This window comes from Solanum stenotomum, chromosome 6, assembly GCF_019186545.1.
Source record: "Solanum stenotomum isolate F172 chromosome 6, ASM1918654v1, whole genome shotgun sequence".
Taxonomy (NCBI): Eukaryota; Viridiplantae; Streptophyta; class Magnoliopsida; order Solanales; family Solanaceae; genus Solanum; species Solanum stenotomum.
The window spans coordinates 57,341,943-57,362,526 of record NC_064287.1 but is presented as its reverse complement, the minus strand read 5'-3'; the positions used below and the strand labels follow the sequence as shown (position 1 = coordinate 57,362,526).

Genomic DNA, 20,584 nt, shown 5'->3' with positions numbered 1-20,584 from the left:
CCTTTTTTAGAAGACTAGTTTAGAAGTAATTTTGAGAACAATATGATACTATCATAAATTTTATAGTATCGATGTATAGCTAAAATTTGATACTTGTTCATGCACTTTCTAAAGTTTGATAACTTTTCTAGAAAATAATTCACCGCTACGAATTTCAAGTCTGTCATATAAATTAAAAATAAGTCATATTTTCCATATTTTTATTTCTTTGTTCTAATTTAATTTAACAAAGTTTATGAAAAAAAACTTGACAAAAAAATTTTAAAAATCAAATATATTTAGTTAGATATTATATAAATCAGAAGACTTGTTTAATTCTCAACTTGACATTTATCGCACGTGACGCTCATGTGGATCCTTCTCTGTTCCGACACTTCGTCCCCACTCTCCTCTGCTACCCCATCCCCTTATAGCTTGTTTGGAGGGTTATTATCGTGTTATTTGTTTAAATATAATATTTATTTTAATTATTAAATAAATATTAAACTTTATCTCATTTCGTATAACGATAAATTTAATGTGATTGCATGATTACTCTCTCTCCCATCGTTTGGTCTAGATTTGTATTTTAAATTAGAAAGAAGTATTAAAAGTATCCTTAAATTAGGTGTTAATTATTAGTTTTATTCTCGAACTATTGACATCTTTAAAAATATTCATTTACGTGATTAATTGAACATAAATATACTCCTGATCTTGCAACATGAGTGAAGTATACTTTTAAATTCTTTTCAAACTTGGGAGTATTTTCAATATTTCTCTGGCTTTATATTAAGAATCTCGTTTTCCTATAAGAGTTTGAAATCGGTTGATATGTCATGTGATAGATCGGGATATATCTTAGTTTCGTTAGTAAAGTAGATGGGCGTTTTTAAGATTATCAATAGTTTAAAAATGAAATAAATAATTTACGTCAAGTTCGAGATGTTTTCAATACTTTCCTCTTTGAATTATTGATATGGTGAGGCGAAGTCAGGTATGATCAAATGGTTCATCCGCCTTCTCTCCAATGCAAAATTATACTCCCTCCGTCCCTATTTACTTATCCATATTTCCTTTTTTGGTTGTCCCTATTTAGTTATCCATTTTGACAAATCAAGAAAGGACAACAAATTTTTTCCTATTATACCCTNGCGAAGTCAGGTATGATCAAATGGTTCATCCGCCTTCTCTCTAATGCAAAATTATATCGTTTATATATCATAAATATTAACCTCCCTTCAATTTCTTGTGTATGTATACTTTTTCATATTTTGAACGTTTTAGTGGAAAATGTTTGTCTCCATTATTTATCCAATAAATTACTTTCTTTGTTCATTATTGATGTTCACTCTCGAAATTTGAAAGATGTTACATAAATTGAAACACGGAGACTCGGAATAGTAATATGTAACCGGCATCCAAACAGAGTGTATACACAGCTCGACTCACCCAGAAATTCTGCAATTTTCTGTCACTGAGAAAAACCCAAAATCCTCCTTCCTCTCTCATTCATTCATCAACAAGCTTTTTTTTTCCTTCTTCAATGGCTGCTTTAGCTAGACCCACCATCATTAATGACCTTCCTGATGTAATCCTTTCTAACATAATCGCCGCCGTCTCCGACGTCCGCAGCCGGAACGCCGCCGCACTCGTCTGCCGGAAATGGCTCGTCCTTGAACGAGCCACGAGAACTTCACTCACCCTCCGTGGTAACATCCGTGACCTTTTCATGTTACCTACTTGCTTCCGATCTGTTACCCATCTCGACCTCTCACTCGTTTCTCCTTGGGGACATCCCCTCCTACCTCCACGCGCCGCCTCTAGCGACGGTGGCGACGATGCTGATTCCGTCCTCATCGCACACCTCCTCCGCCACGCGTTTCCTATAGTTACTTCGCTCATTGTCTACGCACGTAGCCCACATACCCTCCAGTTTTTGCCAGTTCAGTGGCCTCACCTTAAGTATATTAAGCTTGTTCGTTGGCACCAGCGGCCTCAATTAGCTAGTGGGGATGAATTCAACTTGCTGTTTCAAGGATGCCCGCAATTGGGTTCGCTTGATTTATCTACTTTTTACTGTTGGACTGATGATATTCCTCCAGCTCTTGAATTGAATCCTCTTGTAGCTGGTAATCTAACAGTGTTCAATCTGATGAATGCTTCGTTTTCGGAAGGTTTTAAGACGGATGAGATTAGAGTAATAACGAAATGTTGTCCTAATTTGAAAGAGTTGAAAATTGCTTGTATGTTTGATCCTATGTACATTGGGTTTGTTGGGGATGAAGCTTTGGTTTGTATATCTACCAATTGCCCCAAATTAACAGTGCTTCATTTAGCGGATACGTCTACTTTGTCTAATTGCAGGGCTGATCCAGGTGAGGAGGGGTTTACGACAGATGATGCGAAATTTAGTGTTTCAACTTTGATTGAGGTATTTTCGGGTCTTTCCTTACTTGAAGAGCTTGAATTAGATGTTTGTAATAATGTTAGAGATAGTGGTCCTGCTCTGGAAATACTGAACACGAAATGTCCCAAGTTGAGATCTTTGAAGTTGGGGCAATTTCATGGTGTTTCTATGCCAATCGGGTCTAAGTTGGATGGAGTTGCGCTTTGTCAGGGGCTTAAATCGTTGTCGATTAGAAATGTAGGTGATTTGGATGATATGGGGTTGATAGCAATTGGTAGAGGGTGTTCAAGATTAGCCAAGTTTGAGATTCAAAGTTGTAAAAAGATCACGATGAGAGGAATGAGGACGCTAGCTTCTTTGCTCTGGAAAAGTCTGGTTGATGTCAGGATATCTTGCTGCAAGAATCTTGGAGCCTCTTCCTCGTTGAAAGCATTGGAACCAATACAAGAACGTATCCAGAGGCTCCATATTGATTGCGTGTGGGATAGTGTTGAAGAAATTGAAAATATTAATGGTGTTGAATACGGGTTTGATCTCAATAAGACCAATGGAGGTGAGGCATCAACTCATGGTAATGGATTTGGGGACACATTTGGATCCATGGATGATGATATCATGTTTAACAGGAATAAACGATGCAAGTACGATTATGATCTTAATAGTGTTTGCATGGAAGACAATGGCCATGGGAATGGTTTTGGTGGACGGACATGGGACCGGCTGCAATATCTCTCACTTTGGATTGGTGTCGGTGATCTTTTAACTCCTTTAGCAGCTGCAGGTCTTGAACATTGTCCTAACTTGGAGGAGATCAAGATTAGAGTGGAAGGAGATTGCAGGCTATGGTCAAAACCTTCAGAGAGGGCATTTGGGTTGAGCACCCTTTTGCGGTACCACAAACTTGTGAAGATGCATTTGGATTGTGGAGATATCATAGGTTACGCACACACTGCCCCGTCGGGGCAGATGGATTTGAGCTTGTGGGAACGGTTTTATCTCTTTGGTATTGGAACTTTGAATCTCAAGGAGCTTGATTACTGGCCACCACAAGATAGGGATGTTAATCAAAGGAGTCTATCCCTGCCAGCAGCTGGGCTGCTCCAAGAATGCATCACACTCAGAAAGTTGTTCATCCATGGAACGGCACATGAACATTTCATGATGTTCCTGCTTAGAATCCCAGACCTACGAGATGTACAGCTGAGAGAAGATTACTATCCAGCACCAGAGAATGACATGAGTACAGAAATGAGGTCAGACTCCTTGAGCCGTTTTGAAGCGGCTCTAAACAGACGACAGATTTGTGATTGATGCAAGGAACATATTACATTGTTCAATTTTCCATTATCTAATTTCCCTTGGTTTTATTCCTGATTCATTCAAGGAACAGGTACTGTTATGCAACTTCCCTATGCCCAGTTATCATAGATTATATTCTTGGGATAGTAGTGTTGTCATATTTAATATTAACAACTTTGGGTGTAATTCGAGTGAAATGGATGTATGAACTCTACTTTTGATCCACAAAGGATGAACATTTTCATATTATGCTTCTAATACTGTTTATCTCTGAAACGAAAGAGATTTCACCAGTAGAGTGAGTGTTCAGTCTTGCTGTCATGTGAGAACTTCCTCCAAGTAGTGTTTAGGAAAGCGAGCGCTTCATCGCTTAAAGCGATGCAAGCCTTCTACGCTTAAAGCGATGCAAGCCTTCTACGCTTCACAGACTAGAATGAGTATGTGAGTGCTTCATCGCTTAAAGCGTGATGCGGGGCCTTATCGCTTTTTTCCGCTTCACGCTTCCCTGAACACTCCAACTGTCTTTCATTCAGCAGTCTGCATACAAAAGATAAGCGATGGAACACAGGAGAAAATAAATGAATTTGAGTCTACATAGGCCTCTGGTATCAACATCTACAATTGACTGCAATTGATTTGCCAAACGTCCTTCAGGTACGTCTAATCTTCATATCTCATCGAAAACGGTACGTACAACCTAACCTGTAGCCATCCATTTTGGAGTTCCATTCATATGGCACACATACCATGCTGAGTCAGCGAAAGGTGTCAAAATGACACAGTGAAGGTCTCCTACGAGTGTTTAAAATGTACTAGGCTTACTTGAGATGTCTAAGTGAAAAGTCGTGCCAACATTAGGTGTCTGCCGATGCCTTCTGCTTTCTTTTAATTATTTGATCAAAGGTCAAGGAGCATCTATGGTTGTTTCAATATTTACGTGGTTGTACTCTTTTTGTTTTCCAATGACAAAAAACTTGCATTGTTTTGTATTGTGTTCATATCCTAGTTAGTTTCACCCTCATCCGTGAGACCGTGACCAATAGATCACGCAAACACAACTTTATTATTTTATTATTACGAGAATCAATCTTGTAGTGCTTCCTACACTAGTACAAATACTAGATTGGTGAAAATATATATACAATGTTTTGCTAGACACATTGTATACATTTACATTTGACAAGTCCAAAGCAATATCAACAAACAATAATAATTGCTAAGTGAACAAATTCCCCATACCCAAAAATTCAATACTCAGGGACTGGAAGGTCTTCTTCTGAAGGTGGTGCCAAAATCCACTCTCCATTTTTATCAATAACCATTCCTTTATTCTTCTCAATCCACCACGACCCTGGAATCAAGTACTCATCTTTCAACAATGAAGATGACTTGTTCACCAAAGCTACACTCCTCTTCACTTTCAACTCAAACTTTTTATCTTCCCCGTTCCATCCCGCCACAACATGTAACATCCCCTGCAAGTTGTGCCAATCGCCCACGACTTTTGAATTCTTTAAACTCGGAGACTTTCTGCTATCGATGACTAGGTCTATACCTGTTGAAGAGTAATTCAAAGTTGTAAGAAATCAAATTTATCTAGGATTTGTGTATTCGTTACGTAGTTTATCTTATTCATGTCTACATAAGATAATTTATATAGAAATATGTTTTTCAGTTCTAATTAAGTAGATTCTGCACTAAGTATAAACATATGTACTTTTACCTCTTCTCTAATAGCAGAAAAAGTAGTAGAGAATTGTAAGTGTTGATTTCTCATATGGTCACTCAACTACTATTATCTCAGAAAGTTGTTTTTCTTCTTGATTAAAAAAATTTCAACAAAGAAAGTGACTTTCTGATATAATAATCATTAGTTGAGTGACTATATGAGAAATCAACTCAAAATTGTAATGATATTTCCTTCAATACCTGAATTCACATACCCAAATAGAGCACTTGGGTAAAGGGGAATGAGATCAATCTTGTTCTTAACATGTAAGATATTCAAGTTTGGGAATTTCTTGATTCTTTCATTGAATGCCTTGTTCCCAACTTGTGGACTACCAAATACAATTGCAGATACTGGTATATCAACTGGGACACCATTTTCAACCACATCAAATGATGCTAAAACAGCTAGGCTAGCACCTAGACTATGCCCTGTAAAAGTTATACTCAAATTCTCATCTTTATACTCATTTCTTAACTTTTGAATCTTTGCTTGAAGTTGTTCTCTTGCACTTAGTCTTGTGAAGGGCGATTTCGGGTTACTTGAGACGTAAATCTTAAGCCACCCGTCCATTACTTTGACCTCGTCCTCGTCCTCATCCTCATCCTCATCGTTCTTGTTGTTAACGCCTTTTTGGAGAGACTTGGGATGAAGCAGAGAGTCAGCTGAATCAGGACGAGCACCTAAAACATTGACCCATTCATAATTCCTACTTGTGCCACGAAACACAACGTACACTTCCCTACGTCCTAGTTTACGACTGACCTCATCAGTCGTAACAGCTATATAGCCAATCCAATTAGACTCTCTGTCCCACGACTCGCGAGACAGAGAGTGGAGGAAAATGGCTTCAAGTGCGCCTATTTTAGCAGTAGCATAGAGGAAGCAATAGATTTTATAATCGGTAGAGGATTCTAACATGACTTTGTCGAAAAATGAACTTTTACCATAACGACTCGTGCCACAATACTTGGAATTTTGGTCATTGTTGAAAGCATCGTAAGTAGCTTGACAAAAGTCACCGCACCGGAGAATTAGACGCCGGAGAGAGAGATTTAGAGGTTGAAGAAGGCCATCCCAATCTTTGCTTCCTAAAAGTTCATGCCATGTTGGTTCTTTTTCCATCTTAGAGGATAGATAGATATTTTATTTATTTTTTTTCCAATTTGAGGGGTAAGTTTATTTGGTGTAGAAGAAGATAATGTAATAAGGATTTAAGAAGAAAGTCGTTCTATTTTCCTCCACATGTTATGAGATAGAATAGTATACTATAACTACACACTAGTTTTGTTGATAAAATAGATGTGAGTTTTGTTAGATGGTGGGGCTATTAGACGCAGACAGATTCAGATTCAGAATTTTAAGTTTATGAATTTTTATAATAATTTAGAGATTATATATAATAATTGAATTTACGATAAAATATTTATAGATATTTAGTAAATTGTTGTGAACGTCATAATATCTAGTAAGCCATATATGCCATAATGCAAACGGAAACAAATTTCCCATATAATGAGTGTGTGTTGAAGGGAAAAATGGAAAATTTATGTTGATATACATTTCGATTGTCTGCTTACTAAATGTGATACAAGTACATACTATTCATTTGGCTGTATATATTATACATACATCATATGTATATATCTACTACTTAACTATAAGTGACTAAGTGTGGATAACCACACGGGTGGTGGTCGACATGCCTGTTTTACCGGTGTGGTTTCACACTTTTACTACTTTTGTCTACTTTTTTCCCATTTTAATTTGTTTATGTTATTTTTTAATAATTTTATATATTTAAAATACTTAACTATATGCATGGATAACCAACGGTCGACATGCCTACTTCACCTGTGGTTCCACGTTCTACTACTTTTGTCTACTTTTTCTCTTCGTTTTAATTTGTTTATTTTATTTTTAAAATTATTTTATATATTTAAAAATTGTGTAGAAATATTATAAATCATGATAATTGATAACTTGAAATATTTAAAAAACATATAAAAATTCAATTGCTTATAAAAAAATTGATTTATTCATAAAACTAATGTATGTATATCACGTAAAATGAGACAAAAGAAGTAACATGTATTATTTAATTTTTCAAATATGTAAATTTTATTTTTTTTAAAAATTGTGTCTAAATTTAAACAACCAAATATGATAGAAGAGCCGGAGCATCTTAATTGATGAGAATTTAATTCTCACGTTTATAATTCCCTTTCCCATTTCAAAAGATATCACACAAATAAAATATTCCACTTATTTTAATTTGTTTAATCCATTTTAACTTCACACAAAGTTTAAAAAATATAAAATATTTGAAATTCTATAATCTTAAATTAAAATTACATAAAAAATACTAAATTTTTTCTTTAATCTTAATTTTAAATATGCCACCAGCCACATGATAAATTAAAATTAAAAAATTACTAAAAGTCATTTTTCTAAATACGAACCAAAAAAAATGTTGACATTAAAAGTATAACAATAATCAAGACTTCAATAGAAATGTCACGCATCAAACACAAAAACTAATAAAACAAATAAGGTAGCAAATTAGCTTTCAAAATCTACCAAACTTAAAGTGTCGCCAGCTAGCAACACTTTTTTCATCACTTTTCTCTCATCTTATTATTATATTATATAAAATTATATTTATGTATATACTTACACTATAGTGCAACATGTTGTTCATGCAAGCCTATTACTCTAACATTGTAACACGTAACCTTTTCTCCACTCCTTTAAAACTAACACCTCATCAATAATCCCTCTTACAAAAAAAAATCATCTATCTCTTTTACAACACAAAAATTCTCTTATTCATCATCATTATTTGTATCATCAACTATGGCTGATCGTACTCAATATCCACAACAAGTTCAAGTTCATCCTTCAACTCGTTATGAAGGTGGTATGGCCACACTTCTTCCTTCAAAAGGTCCTTCAACTAGCCAAATTCTAGCTGTTGTTACGCTTGTTCCCGTCGGCGGGATTCTTCTCGGACTTGCCGGGCTTACTCTTCTCGGGACTATTGTTGGGCTTGCTGTTGCTACCCCCGTTTTCCTACTCTTTAGCCCCGTCCTCGTACCCGCTGCTATTACCGTTGCGCTAGCCGTCACTGGTTTCTTAACTTCAGGTCAATTTATACTCTTTCTGTTTCAATTTATGTGTAGATGCATTTTTTTAGACATGTTTCAATTTGATAAGAGTATAATTCTGAAAGTGAAAATTCTGATTTCGTCTATGATATATAGGTGCATTTGGATTGACGGGTTTATCATCACTATCGTGGATTGTGAATTACTTCAAACAAGGGAGGACAACGATGGAGCAGTTGGATTACACGAAAAGGCGAATTCAGGAGCGAGCAGCAGAAGCAGCGGCGCAAGTGGGACAAAAGACTAAGGAGGCTGGGCAAGCAATACAGAGTAAAGCACAAGAAACGAAAGAAAGTGCTAGAACTTAGAATCAGTTTGGGTTTTTGTATTTTGAATGGAAATAATGTGGTGAAACATGCACTTTTATTTTTAATTTTGCTTTTGTAAGTGTTTTGTGTGAAGTGTTGTTGTTACATTTCCTTTTGTAATGCTCAGCTCTGTTGTTTTCTAATTTGTAATTTAATTTAATAATATTCCGAAGTCTTTTTATTGTAATTGCATTTTCTATGCTCACATCGCCCTTTGGCACACCTTATAATGTATGCACCATAAATTCAGTGTTATTGAGCATACAATATCCACATAAATTTAAAAATGACACTGTAGAGTGAAGAACAGCTCTAATCAAGGTAATTAAAGTAAAAAAATAAATAAAGAATTATTTAGTTAAGAGGTGTGAAATTATATTATAAGGTTTTATCAAGCTGAAGTCGTCGAGATTTTTTTTCTTGAATTACATTAGCATTGTCCATGTACATGAAAAATAAGTTATTTGGTATGTTTTTTTTTTAATAGTATAGAATTAAAATTGGAGCTAGAGTTTTTTTTTTTTTTCATTCGGTGTTTGGGCTTCATAGCACTGCAGTGTTCTTTCGGAGTGATGCTTTCAATATAATTTCTCCATATTCAGGGCATGAATCCGACACCAACCGTCCCACCACTGGTCCATTTCTCCATATCCACTAATATGATTTTCTTCGTTTCTCCATACCCGGGCATGAATTTGAGGTCAAGCAGCCCCACTACTGCATGGGTTTACAAACCCATGTTGGTGGAGTTGGAGTTCTGTTTGGCATGCTTTTTGCAAAAAAAAAAAACATATTTCGATTTGAATGTACGTTTTTAAAATATCGTTCGTACCTCCAATTTATAAAAAATAGCAAAATCACCAACCTGACTTATTTATTTAAAACAGAATCAAATTTATTTTGAAAAATTAATATCACAAAATAGATGAGTCACATAATATCATAAGATTAGACAAACTTATTTTCATTTTATTTGAAAATTTTAAAGCTAGAATTGAAGATAAAGTTGTGTTTGGTTATAGGTTTTGCAAACAATATGATGTACTTTTCTTAAAAAATAGGAAATATAATTTAAATGAGATCATTTCTAAATAAAAAAAAATTAAGTGAAAAAGAAAAATATGATGAAAATGAAAACAAAAATATTGAATGTTTTCTAAATTCCCAAGGCAATTTGAAATTTGCATACTCAAATAGTGCTTTTTTTTTTCAAATAAAGTAAAATAAATTTTCGGAAATAAATAAATACTCATTTGTATTTTATCTTTGGTACCCATAAAAAGAAAACGAAAATGTTCATGTCATGTAATAATGCATAGAGTACAATACGAAATGCAATCCAATTAGGCATAAACTTAACCCTCATTCCCAAAATACCCCTAAGATTCAGAAATAAGCAAAACAACGCAGCTCCAATTATAATACACACACAACACATATATATACAGTTGGATCAAACTAGGGTTTCTCTCACTCTTCTCTTCTTCCTCTCTCTGTGTGTGAACCCTAAACTCCTGCCGCCATGGTATCTCTCTATGCCTTCCATTTTCGATGAATGTTGTTGCTTTTTTACATGAGTATTTGAAATCTAACGTATTCTCTGTTTTTTTTTTTTTTGGTGATTAGGCTTCAGAGAAGAAATTGAGCAATCCAATGAGGGATATCAAAGTCCAGAAGCTCGTACTCAACATCTCTGTTGGTGAAAGTGGAGATCGTCTCACTAGAGCCGCAAAGGTGTGAATCCCTAATTTGCTGTAAAAGATGAATTTGTATTAGAGTGAAATGAATCTGAATAGAGCTGAATAAGATTTGGATTAGTTTTAGGATTGAAGTGTAGATAGTTAATTAAATGTGTTTGTTTTTGTATTTTTAGGTCTTGGAGCAACTCAGTGGGCAAAGTCCTGTTTTCTCCAAAGGTATGCTTTTGAATTGCATTATGCTGTTTGTTTTATTGTTATTTGATTGCGTATGTTATGACTGGTTTCAGTTTCTTATGCACATTTTATCGAACATGCTTTTCGGTTCTTCGAGCACTGTTTGTGTCAAAGAATGACTCTTTGCTTATATATGGAGTCTCACTATTGGTGTTTGAGCTGTTTGATTTTGGTGATTTGTTGAAGTTTGGATTTAATTTGTTCCTGTAGGAATATAGATAACGAGCTTTAAGGCGTTAAGCAACTAGGAAAAAAAGAGAGTTTCTAAGTAATGTGGATTTAGTATGAACTTATGAGTGCTCTTAGTTGGTCAAGTTTGTGTAACAATTTGAAATAATTGGAACTTGCTTAACTTGGTGCTACAAGTTATGCATATTGTTCCTCATTTGTGTTTCATTGATATTGGATACTTTGTCCTCATGTTTAATGCAAGTGTCCATGATGTGTATGGTTTAGTGTTGTTTGTCTTTTAACTTATTACACATTATCTAATTTTTGCATTGGTTGTTTCATGTTTTCATGTGCTTTCTTTATTCCCATTGACAGCTAGGTATACTGTCCGATCCTTTGGAATCAGACGTAATGAAAAGATTGCCTGTTACGTCACTGTCAGAGGGGAAAAAGCTATGCAGCTCCTCGAGAGTGGATTGAAGGTCAAGGAGTACGAGTTGTTGAGGAGGAACTTCAGTGAAACTGGATGCTTTGGATTTGGTATTCAGGAGCACATTGATCTTGGAATCAAGTAAGCATGTTATTCAGATCTTGCTTTATTTCGTTATTCGGACTACTTTTTAATCCTACATATTTAGCTTAGGAGGTGCTGCTAGCTTTTATTATGCCAAAACAATTACTCATGCGCGTTCACATATTTACCGGTTGATCATCTTCTAGAAGTGTAGTTGCTTCTTCCATGAGTTTGCAGGGAATAGTTCTTACCTTGAAAAATGTTTACTATATGAGGCTAGGAGGTTATATCAGCTGGTCATGTTGTGCTCTTATAATTCATTGACATACTATTTCCTTTGTGTTAAAGGTATGATCCTTCAACTGGTATCTATGGTATGGATTTCTATGTTGTCCTGGAACGCCCAGGATACCGTGTTGCCAGACGTCGTAGGTGCAAGTCTCGGGTTGGGATCCAACACAGGGTCACAAAGGAGGACTCAATGAAGTGGTTCCAGGTCAAATATGAAGGTGTTATCCTTAACAAGTCCTCAAACATCCAGTAAGCCGAGAGCTGACTGCTGGATCAGTTTATCTGATAGCAAGTTTATGTTTATGCATTATGTAGACCAACATCTAATTACTCCTAGAGTTGAATAGTTTTCAAGAGTTGCTGTTATTTGGAACAGTATGCTTGTTTTCATTTTGGTTTATGAGACCAATTCAATCTTAATATATCCTTTTTATGTTAGTTTCCTGTTGTGCAATTCTAAAAGAAGCAGAACACATCAGTTTTTCTCAAGTCTAACTAATCAAACTAATAACTAGTTGTATTTTTTTCATTTATTTTATGGTAAATATTGCTACATTGACTCTACAAAACATACCATATGAGATATTTTCTCTAGTTAAAGTATATATTGGTTACCTACCTCTCTATCTTAGAGATTTGCATAGTTAATTATCAAGTTTGAATTGGTCTGAGAGTGCTTGGACTAGTTGGAATATTGTGATTATCAACTAATAAGAAATTAATTTTCTAGTGCCCTGGTTGTTGAGCAGCAAATAATTCACTTTTTTATATACTCAAATGGTGATTAATTTGCTTATGAAGTCACCAAATCTTTTTCTTAGTGGTATTCCTTGTAAGTTGCTCGTTTATCACTTTTACATTTTTGGATTTTTGGGGGTGGGTTTAATTATAATAATATGAGCTTCAAACCAAAATCTTGCAAAGTGCTTGTTGACTATCTATAAAAGTTTCAATATTTGAAGAGTAATAAATTTAAGAGTAATGACTTGGATATAATCAGTTAAATTATATTAATGATATAACAAAAAGTTATACTCCATTATCAATGCATTTTTAAAGGACAAAAGATGATTTTTCCTTCATTCTTTAAAAAATTGTTGATATGAATAATTCATTTATGTCCAAATATAATACATCAATTTCAACTTTCAAATTCAGAAGCAGGAAGGGCCACCTTTTTTGGATGTTCCATGAGGGAAGATGCAATAGTGGTTGAGCGTGTGTAAATAAAGTCTCGTATTGAAAATAGAAAACAAAAAGAAGCACTTATAACTTAATGATGTGAGGTTTTATGAAGAAATGGTGTGTGAACGTAGTTCAAAGGAGACAATATCATTAATACTATGTTAAGAGTATCATTGAGTCACTTTGACTGACCGACAAACTTAGTGCCTTTGGCCATCTACGGGCCACTTGCTATTTTCGCCCGTAAGCCAATGATTTTTTAATGGTCATAAATACCCGATTGATATGGTGGCACACAGTTAATCTTCAAATTAGCCTCTGAACAATGATGGACCATATAGAACGTAGTTCAAGAGGGAGATTTTTTAGGTATTTATGAACAAAGTTCCACGTGGGAAATAGAAAGAGCTACTTATAAGGTGCTTGATACTCATAACAATGTGAAGGCTTTTTTGGGAAACCGTGTTGACTCGATCCAAAACAGATAATATTACATCAGATTAAGAATAGTTTTGAACTGTTTTAGCCCAACAGCAATGGCCATTCAACTTTGAACTTTGATGGGTTTTCCATAGTAATCATCAAGATACAAGACATGAGTAACACCTAGTGATCAATGTAGTAGGCTGAAAATCATGATTTATCATGTTCAAATTCCAATAGAAACAAAAATACTAGGTGATTTCTTTCCACTCATCCTAGCCTTGGTGGCGGAATTACCTGATACCTATTGCTGATGAGAGATAACTATATATCGTAAAATTAGTCAAGATGTGCGAAAGATAACCATATACACCACAATTATACAAGACTTGAGTAGTCTATATAGAATCTTTGGACAAGAAAATTTGATGAAAGAATCAAGCTATATTTACATTTGCAACAAGCCAAATTAGGCCACAAATTGTGAAGCAAACTACAAACAAACACAAAGAAGCAAATGATGAAATCATAGAAAGAAGCACAAACAATGTTTATGATTTTTTTTTCATTTGAAAGTTGATGCAACAGTTTGAGCCCAAAATCTAAGATTATGTTTCATATTCATATCATTGTGCATAGATGGAAATCTCCATTTCAACAATTTCTTACTCATTTTTCTTTTTTCAAGAATCTCCCATGCTTCAGAAAGATAAGGCCTTTTATGAACAATATCCTTCTTTTTATTTTCAACTTTTTCATCAACAATTCCCCATTTCTCCAATCCAGGAACAATTGTAACCAAACTTGAATTCTTATCTTCTTCACTAAACTCAAATCCCAAATCCATAAACCCCTTTAATTCCTCAAGTTCAAGCTCCGATGAGCTTCTCCGAATTCGAATAATTCCCTTAACTCCTTTTCTAGCCTTCATTTTTACTTCTTGTGCAACTCTGTTATGTGTGATAATAACAGAAGTTGGAGAGTTCCCAAGTTGACTACTAAAACTCGGACTTGTATCTGATCCTTCAAAAATGTTCTGCTTTAGAAGTATCTGACATGCATCTGAGGATATTTTTGAAGAGTAATCACTTTGTGATCGACCTAAGAGATTTGATGATTCTTGAATTTCATGAGGATTTTCTTGAAATAGTTTCTTGAATTTATGTGTGTTGGTAAATAATATTTCTTGTTCAAACCAGTAAGTATCAAAGAGCTTGAGGAGTAGTACTTCTTCAGCAGCCATATATTAATTGTGCATTAGAAAACAGAATTTTTGTTTTTTTTTTCCTAAGCAAATCTTGACAGTTATATGGTATGGTATATATATAAGTATATTTTTATTGAATATTGAGGATGTTATTGGAATATGATCAAATATTATTCGAATCTTATTATAAAAAATAGGTCCACATTTCTCCTCTAGAAGACTCTAATATTTTTTTTATGTGCTAAGCACCATTGGCTCTTCCAATTATTGTTGTGTTAGTTGGAAAATCAAGTCAACTCCAATGGCCTAACATTTCTCTTTCAAGTGTTACGGGTAAAAAACACACTCAAACTATCACTTTTTTTATGAGTTTCATACTTTAACTATCTGTTGTTTCTTTACCTACCTGAACTTTCACTTCCTTTGTATCGAAAATTTAAAACATACTTCGATGCTGAATATGCGCGTATAAGTCAACTCATCATTTTATTGGTGCCTCTATATGGTGTTGAATGATAGATTATGCAGTCTGATTGGGCTAATATGCATTTTCTTATACAAAATTATGTGAATCATTAATATCTTGGTGCTTATAACTACGTATAAGATTTGTAGTTTAGTCTTGAAAAGAAGCTAGCACAATGTAGCATATTTCAAATTGAATAGTTGAAGGCATAAAACTTGCACATGATGAACATTCACCTCTCTAAAACATTAATTTTAGCGATAACGGCCAAAAATATATTTGAACTATTATTTTTCATGAGTTTCACATTTTAATTATCAGTTTTTTTTTTAATTTGAATTATCATCATCATCTATGTATTGAGCATAACACTTAATTGAGTAGATAATGATAACTTAGGTAGAAAAAAGAAACAACTATTAGTTAGCCTAATAAACTTTGTGGTGTGTTTGACATAGATGATTAACTAGTTAGCCTAATAAACTTTGTGGTGTGTTTGACATAGATGATAATAGTTAATGTAGAAAAAGAAAATAATTAATAGTTATAATGTGAAACTAGCGAACAATGATACGTTTTTAAATTTATTATATCTTTTTTAATGAGAGACTTAACTCACACTAAGATGAGTTTCGAGTTTTTTCCCTATTAAAACAATACCCTTACTTCTTCATTTTCTAATTTTGTAATTCTAAGGTTATATATTTTATAAGAATTTGACTAGTTGTAAAATTTAGTACATGTTTGAATAATCGATTGACATTTGAAAATAATAATAATTAGTGTTGAAGCTACGTAGAAATAGGGTATTTTGAAAAGTGAAGTTGTATTTTGAATGAAAGCACAATTAAAAACTCTTGAAAATTTCTAATAAAATGATAGATTAGTTTGATAAACAAACACTTAGCTTTCACTAAATACTTTATCTAAATATTATAGCAACTTTAAATGTAATAACATTAACTCAATTATTGCAAAATATTTTTAAGCAGTAAAAATAATTATTATAACTAAATATCTCTTTTATTGTAGCGAGTACGTATGGACCCTGTAAATCTTCTTTGCCTTAGTTATTGATAAGTACCAGCTTTTGTTAATTTGGTTGGTAGTGACACGATATAATCATTTTTAAAGATGAGATAATAGAGGTGAATACAATGGATTTGACAAATAAGTAGGACATACATCTTTGGATATTTATGTGATTTTATCATCACTTGATGTGGATGTCATTAGGAAATTAATGTGTATTTTCCTAGCAAATTCATGTACTTTTCCATCTTAATGTCAAATCAATCTTCTTTAATCACTTTAAAAAATGATAGGCGGAGAGGCAAAGGTAGAAGCTCAAATATAATTTAGATCGAATAAATTTATCAATATGTATATATATATTAAATGTAAAATACAATTATTAATTCTTAAACTTATCGTTTTAAAATTCAAAATTTTGATTTCGCTTTTAGCGGCAGAGTCAAAATTTTAACTAGCTAAAGTGATTCAAAATATATTAAAAAAACAAATCAACACACAATATTTTTAAACATTTATACTGTATATACATAACAAGTAATTTTTCTATGAAAGAAATTCGAATGAACCTCTTGCGCTCCTAGCTCTGCTCTAATTAAATGTGATTATTCCACACACGTACTTTAGATTAACAAATTCAATGGTTTGGGCAGTGTATACATACTTTTTTTTTCCGTTTTTATTTCGGTATTCGATAGCTGTATTAAAATCAGACTAAATTAGAATTGCACAAGGCTCATTTGATAGACCGTTTCAAATGCGGATTTTCAGCTCCTGCACGAATTAGGGATCTCCATAAGAGTGTTGTAATCATCTCAAATCGTGTATAAATAGTATAATTTTCTGTCGAAGGAGATTCATCTGGTTCAGATGAACTCGTAGCCCCAAGCTGGATCCACCCTTTTATATAACCATAAAAAAGAAACATAATAATTTTATTAGGTATTAAAAATTTATAAAAATACAAATAAAACAATTAAAAGTTAGTTAGACATTTGATGGATTGAGTTAGTCTAGTCCATTTCAGCTCAAGTAACTTTTAAACAAGTTATTTATCAACTCAACTCATAAAACCTTGTCAAATTCAGTCCAATCCACTCATTTAACACCCCTACCTGTACGTTTGCCTTCGTCAACAGGAGATATTAGAAGGGTGTGCACAACTAAAACCTAGAGCTATGCCACCACCTCCCCAAATTCTAGTAAGATTCGTAATATTTTAAACTAGCGTGTATCTAAGGAATTTATCCTAAACTAGTGGGATATGGTAAGTTTCCCTTTAATATTTCTATTACTATGCAAAACATTCTTCTCAATAATATGATTTTCTTTAGATGTCCAACATTCAATTCCATGACATAATATAGCATTGTTCTCATCATAATTGCTTTTCAAAACTCAGTTTTTCATGTTTTAGATACAATATCACAAAATACTTCTTTTAGTACAAGTAAAACTTGAGGAAATTGAAAGGAGTCGAATCCATTCATTCACGTGAAACCAAAACAACTTGCTTTCCAACATTGAGACCATAGAACAGACCAACTAGAGCTTTGGGAGCGTTTTTGAGACCTTCAACTATGTCTTCCACATACACAATGTTACCGCCTTTTATTTGTGGAATGATCATTTCTAAATACTTGGGGTAGAGATGAAAGTGATCTGAAACAATAAATCCTTTCATACAGATTCGCTTCGCGATGAGGCAGAGCAAGTTGTGCACCCCTTCAGTCTTCTTAAGGTTGTATTGTGAAATCATCCCACACATAGCAATACGACCATGAAGTTTCATATTCAGAAGAACTGCATCAAACATCTTCCCTCCAACATTATCAAAGTAAATGTCAATTCCATCAGAAAAGTACCTATAATAGGAATAAACCGATACAAAAAAAAGGTCATATTTGTTAGTTATATCGTAGGTCTTAAACTCAACAGACATATCTGTTCATGAAAGAACATGACTATTATATACACATGCTATATCTCTTTAAGGAAAATGACTCCTCACGCCTCAAAGTCACCTCTTTACTATTGAAAAAGGTTTAATAATGCTCTCTGTTATACTATCAGTACATTAGTGGTGGAGCCAAGATTTTCATTAAAGATTATGAAGAAGTAAAAACAAGATTTTCATTAAGAGGGTCTCGTAACTAATTCATGTATTAGTAATACATCCATAACTCTAGCCAGCTACCAAACGACCACTTAATGTTATAGTACTATCGGTCCATATATGTCCTTAGCGTTATAAAAATGGTTCAAATTCGTCCTTAGTCCCATCCTTTTGCCATATTAGTTAGTGTTTTCTAATGGGAAGTTATAAAACTACTAACCTCTTCAAAGCTGCATCTAAATCCTGCTCCTCTTTGTAGTTAAAAGCTTCATCAAAACCAAACTTGCTCTTCAACATATCAACCTTTTGTTTGGTTCCAGCACTACCAACAACATAACAACCTAACATCTTTGCAAATTGTCCAACAAGTTGACCAACTGCTCCAGAAGCAGCTGAAACAAACACAGTTTCTCCCTTCTTCGGAGAACAAACCTCATAAAAACCAACATAAGCTGTTATCCCAGGCATCCCTACAAAACAATAATTGCATAAGCAGATCATCAATCCATTCCCCAACAAGCCAATGTGGACTCTAACACGGCTTACATCTAGGTCCAACTGGAGCGTGGATTGAGATGAACGTAACGTAGTTCAAATACCATGTAAAGTGGTACTCTATTTGATAGAAAACAACATCAAGAAGCTAAGATAAAAAAGGATTATAAAAATATAAGCAGACTATTATACTGAGAAAGGGAATAACTCACCAAGGATTCCTGTATAATAGGAAAGAGGCACATTCTTGTCATGATCAATTTTAAATAGAAAACTCTGAGTAGGAGTTACAATACTATATTCTTCCCATCCAATCATTCCCCAAACTAAATCACCTTCTTGAAAATTTGAATCACCAGACTTCAAAACTTTAGCCACTCCACATCCTGTGATAGGCTATATATATATAAATAACACAAAAGAAAATTACTTATCATACACGTAACACAAGGGCGACTCAATAAAATAGGTGAAACACTTACGTAACCAGGAGTGAAGGATTCAACATAGCTATCTTCAAGATTTTTCATGCGGTTACGCATGTAAGGGTCACAAGACAAGTAAAGATTCATCAAAACAACAACATTAGAACCTTCTGGAACATTCAATTTAATGTTGTTATTCTTAAATTCCATATCAGATTCCTTAGGATAACCTTCCACATAATGTTTTAGAATGATCTGTTTGTTGTTCATCATTTCTTCTGCCATTTCTAACTTTATTAATGTGAATGAAGAGCTGTTATAAAAGTGTATATTATATAGATATATGAAACAATACACTATATTGTAAGTTATTAATTAAAAAAAAAAACAATTGGACGATAGATACTATGTGGAAAAAAAGTAGGAAGACGGATTTTTTTTTTCATCTATATCAAATAATTTGGGACATAGGGAATAATATATATTATGTACAAATCAGGTAAAATGTACTATAAATCACAATAAATGACAGTTTAAATATCAAATTATCATATAGAGATTTCATTTGTATTACATAAATTAGGACAATTGGAGTAATATATAATTTGAAAATTACGTAAGAAAAGAAGTACTTACTATATACCACAACAATTAACAACTTAAAATATCTAAAAAAAATTAGTTGATCTCGAAATTCATTCTGTGCTACATGAATTAAAACAAAACATACCGTAAATTATGAAAAAATTACGTAAAACACACTATAACTCATAATATAGTTAACAAATTAAAATATATTAAAAATTTATTGACTCCAAATTTCATCAATATCATATATATAAATTGAACATATATTGAACTCATACTAACACAAACTGTATATTTAGTATATATAGATTCGATATCACCTATGAAATTGCTAAAATGTAATATTCCTAGATACCAACCGGTATAATTATTAAATTAAAATATTGCTAGCTATCACTGTACTTTCCGTCAATATTAAATAATTCCAAAATCACTTCAAAATTCAACCTCTATTGAAGGATCAATAAGTTTGGAAAAGTGGTGGGAGGTGATGGCTTGAGAAATAGAAAAGAACAAGAGAAAAATAAAACAAAAATGGCTTAATGTAAGCCTTCGCGTCATTGAGGAGTGTATCATACTCGCTTTGTCATGTCAACAGAAAGTGTCAAAATGACAAATTGAAACTTGAACAAAGTATAATTTGGATGTCTAAGTGAAAGTTGATGCTAACTTTAGGTGATGACTGATGGATTCAACCATTCATATAACATTGGTCTCATCATAATTGCTTTACAAACCTCAGGTTTTCATGATTTAGATACAATATCGCAAAATATTCATGTATCTCAATCATTATTTTTTAACCATAACACAAGTCTCTTACCGCAAGTAAGAACTTGATAAGG

General features: G+C 33.5%; 6 protein-coding genes across 6 annotated transcripts; 3 read left to right on the top strand and 3 right to left on the bottom strand.

Annotated features, from left to right (window-relative positions):
- The first annotated feature begins 1,317 nt into the window (after nucleotides 1–1,317).
- On the top strand, nucleotides 1,318–3,767 carry LOC125868042 (F-box/LRR-repeat MAX2 homolog A-like). Its single transcript, XM_049548637.1, has one exon. It carries the CDS (start codon nucleotides 1,526–1,528, stop codon nucleotides 3,698–3,700), a length of 2,175 nt encoding a protein of 724 aa, XP_049404594.1. The 5' UTR covers nucleotides 1,318–1,525; the 3' UTR covers nucleotides 3,701–3,767.
- Nucleotides 3,768–4,739: 972 nt separating this feature from the next.
- Nucleotides 4,740–6,596, bottom strand: LOC125868046 (phospholipase A1-IIdelta-like). Its single transcript, XM_049548641.1, has 2 exons — nucleotides 5,618–6,596; nucleotides 4,740–5,243 (listed from the first exon to the last, which is right to left on the bottom strand). Exons 1-2 carry the CDS (start codon nucleotides 6,540–6,542, stop codon nucleotides 4,936–4,938), a joined length of 1,233 nt encoding a protein of 410 aa, XP_049404598.1. The 5' UTR covers nucleotides 6,543–6,596; the 3' UTR covers nucleotides 4,740–4,935.
- Nucleotides 6,597–8,200: 1,604 nt separating this feature from the next.
- LOC125868056 (oleosin H1-like) lies at nucleotides 8,201–8,923 on the top strand. Its single transcript, XM_049548655.1, has 2 exons — nucleotides 8,201–8,562; nucleotides 8,681–8,923. The coding sequence occupies exons 1-2, from the start codon at nucleotides 8,274–8,276 to the stop codon at nucleotides 8,890–8,892; spliced, it is 501 nt and encodes a 166-aa protein (XP_049404612.1). The 5' UTR covers nucleotides 8,201–8,273; the 3' UTR covers nucleotides 8,893–8,923.
- Nucleotides 8,924–10,315: 1,392 nt separating this feature from the next.
- LOC125868055 (60S ribosomal protein L11-1) lies at nucleotides 10,316–12,220 on the top strand. Its single transcript, XM_049548654.1, has 5 exons — nucleotides 10,316–10,417; nucleotides 10,519–10,626; nucleotides 10,766–10,808; nucleotides 11,373–11,568; nucleotides 11,860–12,220. The coding sequence occupies exons 1-5, from the start codon at nucleotides 10,415–10,417 to the stop codon at nucleotides 12,053–12,055; spliced, it is 546 nt and encodes a 181-aa protein (XP_049404611.1). The 5' UTR covers nucleotides 10,316–10,414; the 3' UTR covers nucleotides 12,056–12,220.
- A 1,552-nt stretch (nucleotides 12,221–13,772) lies between these two features.
- On the bottom strand, nucleotides 13,773–14,730 carry LOC125868054 (uncharacterized). The gene has a single exon (XM_049548653.1). It carries the CDS (start codon nucleotides 14,651–14,653, stop codon nucleotides 13,976–13,978), a length of 678 nt encoding a protein of 225 aa, XP_049404610.1. The 5' UTR covers nucleotides 14,654–14,730; the 3' UTR covers nucleotides 13,773–13,975.
- A 2,715-nt stretch (nucleotides 14,731–17,445) lies between these two features.
- Nucleotides 17,446–19,471, bottom strand: LOC125868051 (2-alkenal reductase (NADP(+)-dependent)-like). Its single transcript, XM_049548645.1, has 4 exons — nucleotides 19,209–19,471; nucleotides 18,939–19,122; nucleotides 18,452–18,701; nucleotides 17,446–17,980 (listed from the first exon to the last, which is right to left on the bottom strand). Exons 1-4 carry the CDS (start codon nucleotides 19,434–19,436, stop codon nucleotides 17,602–17,604), a joined length of 1,041 nt encoding a protein of 346 aa, XP_049404602.1. The 5' UTR covers nucleotides 19,437–19,471; the 3' UTR covers nucleotides 17,446–17,601.
- Between the last annotated feature and the right edge of the window lie 1,113 nt (nucleotides 19,472–20,584).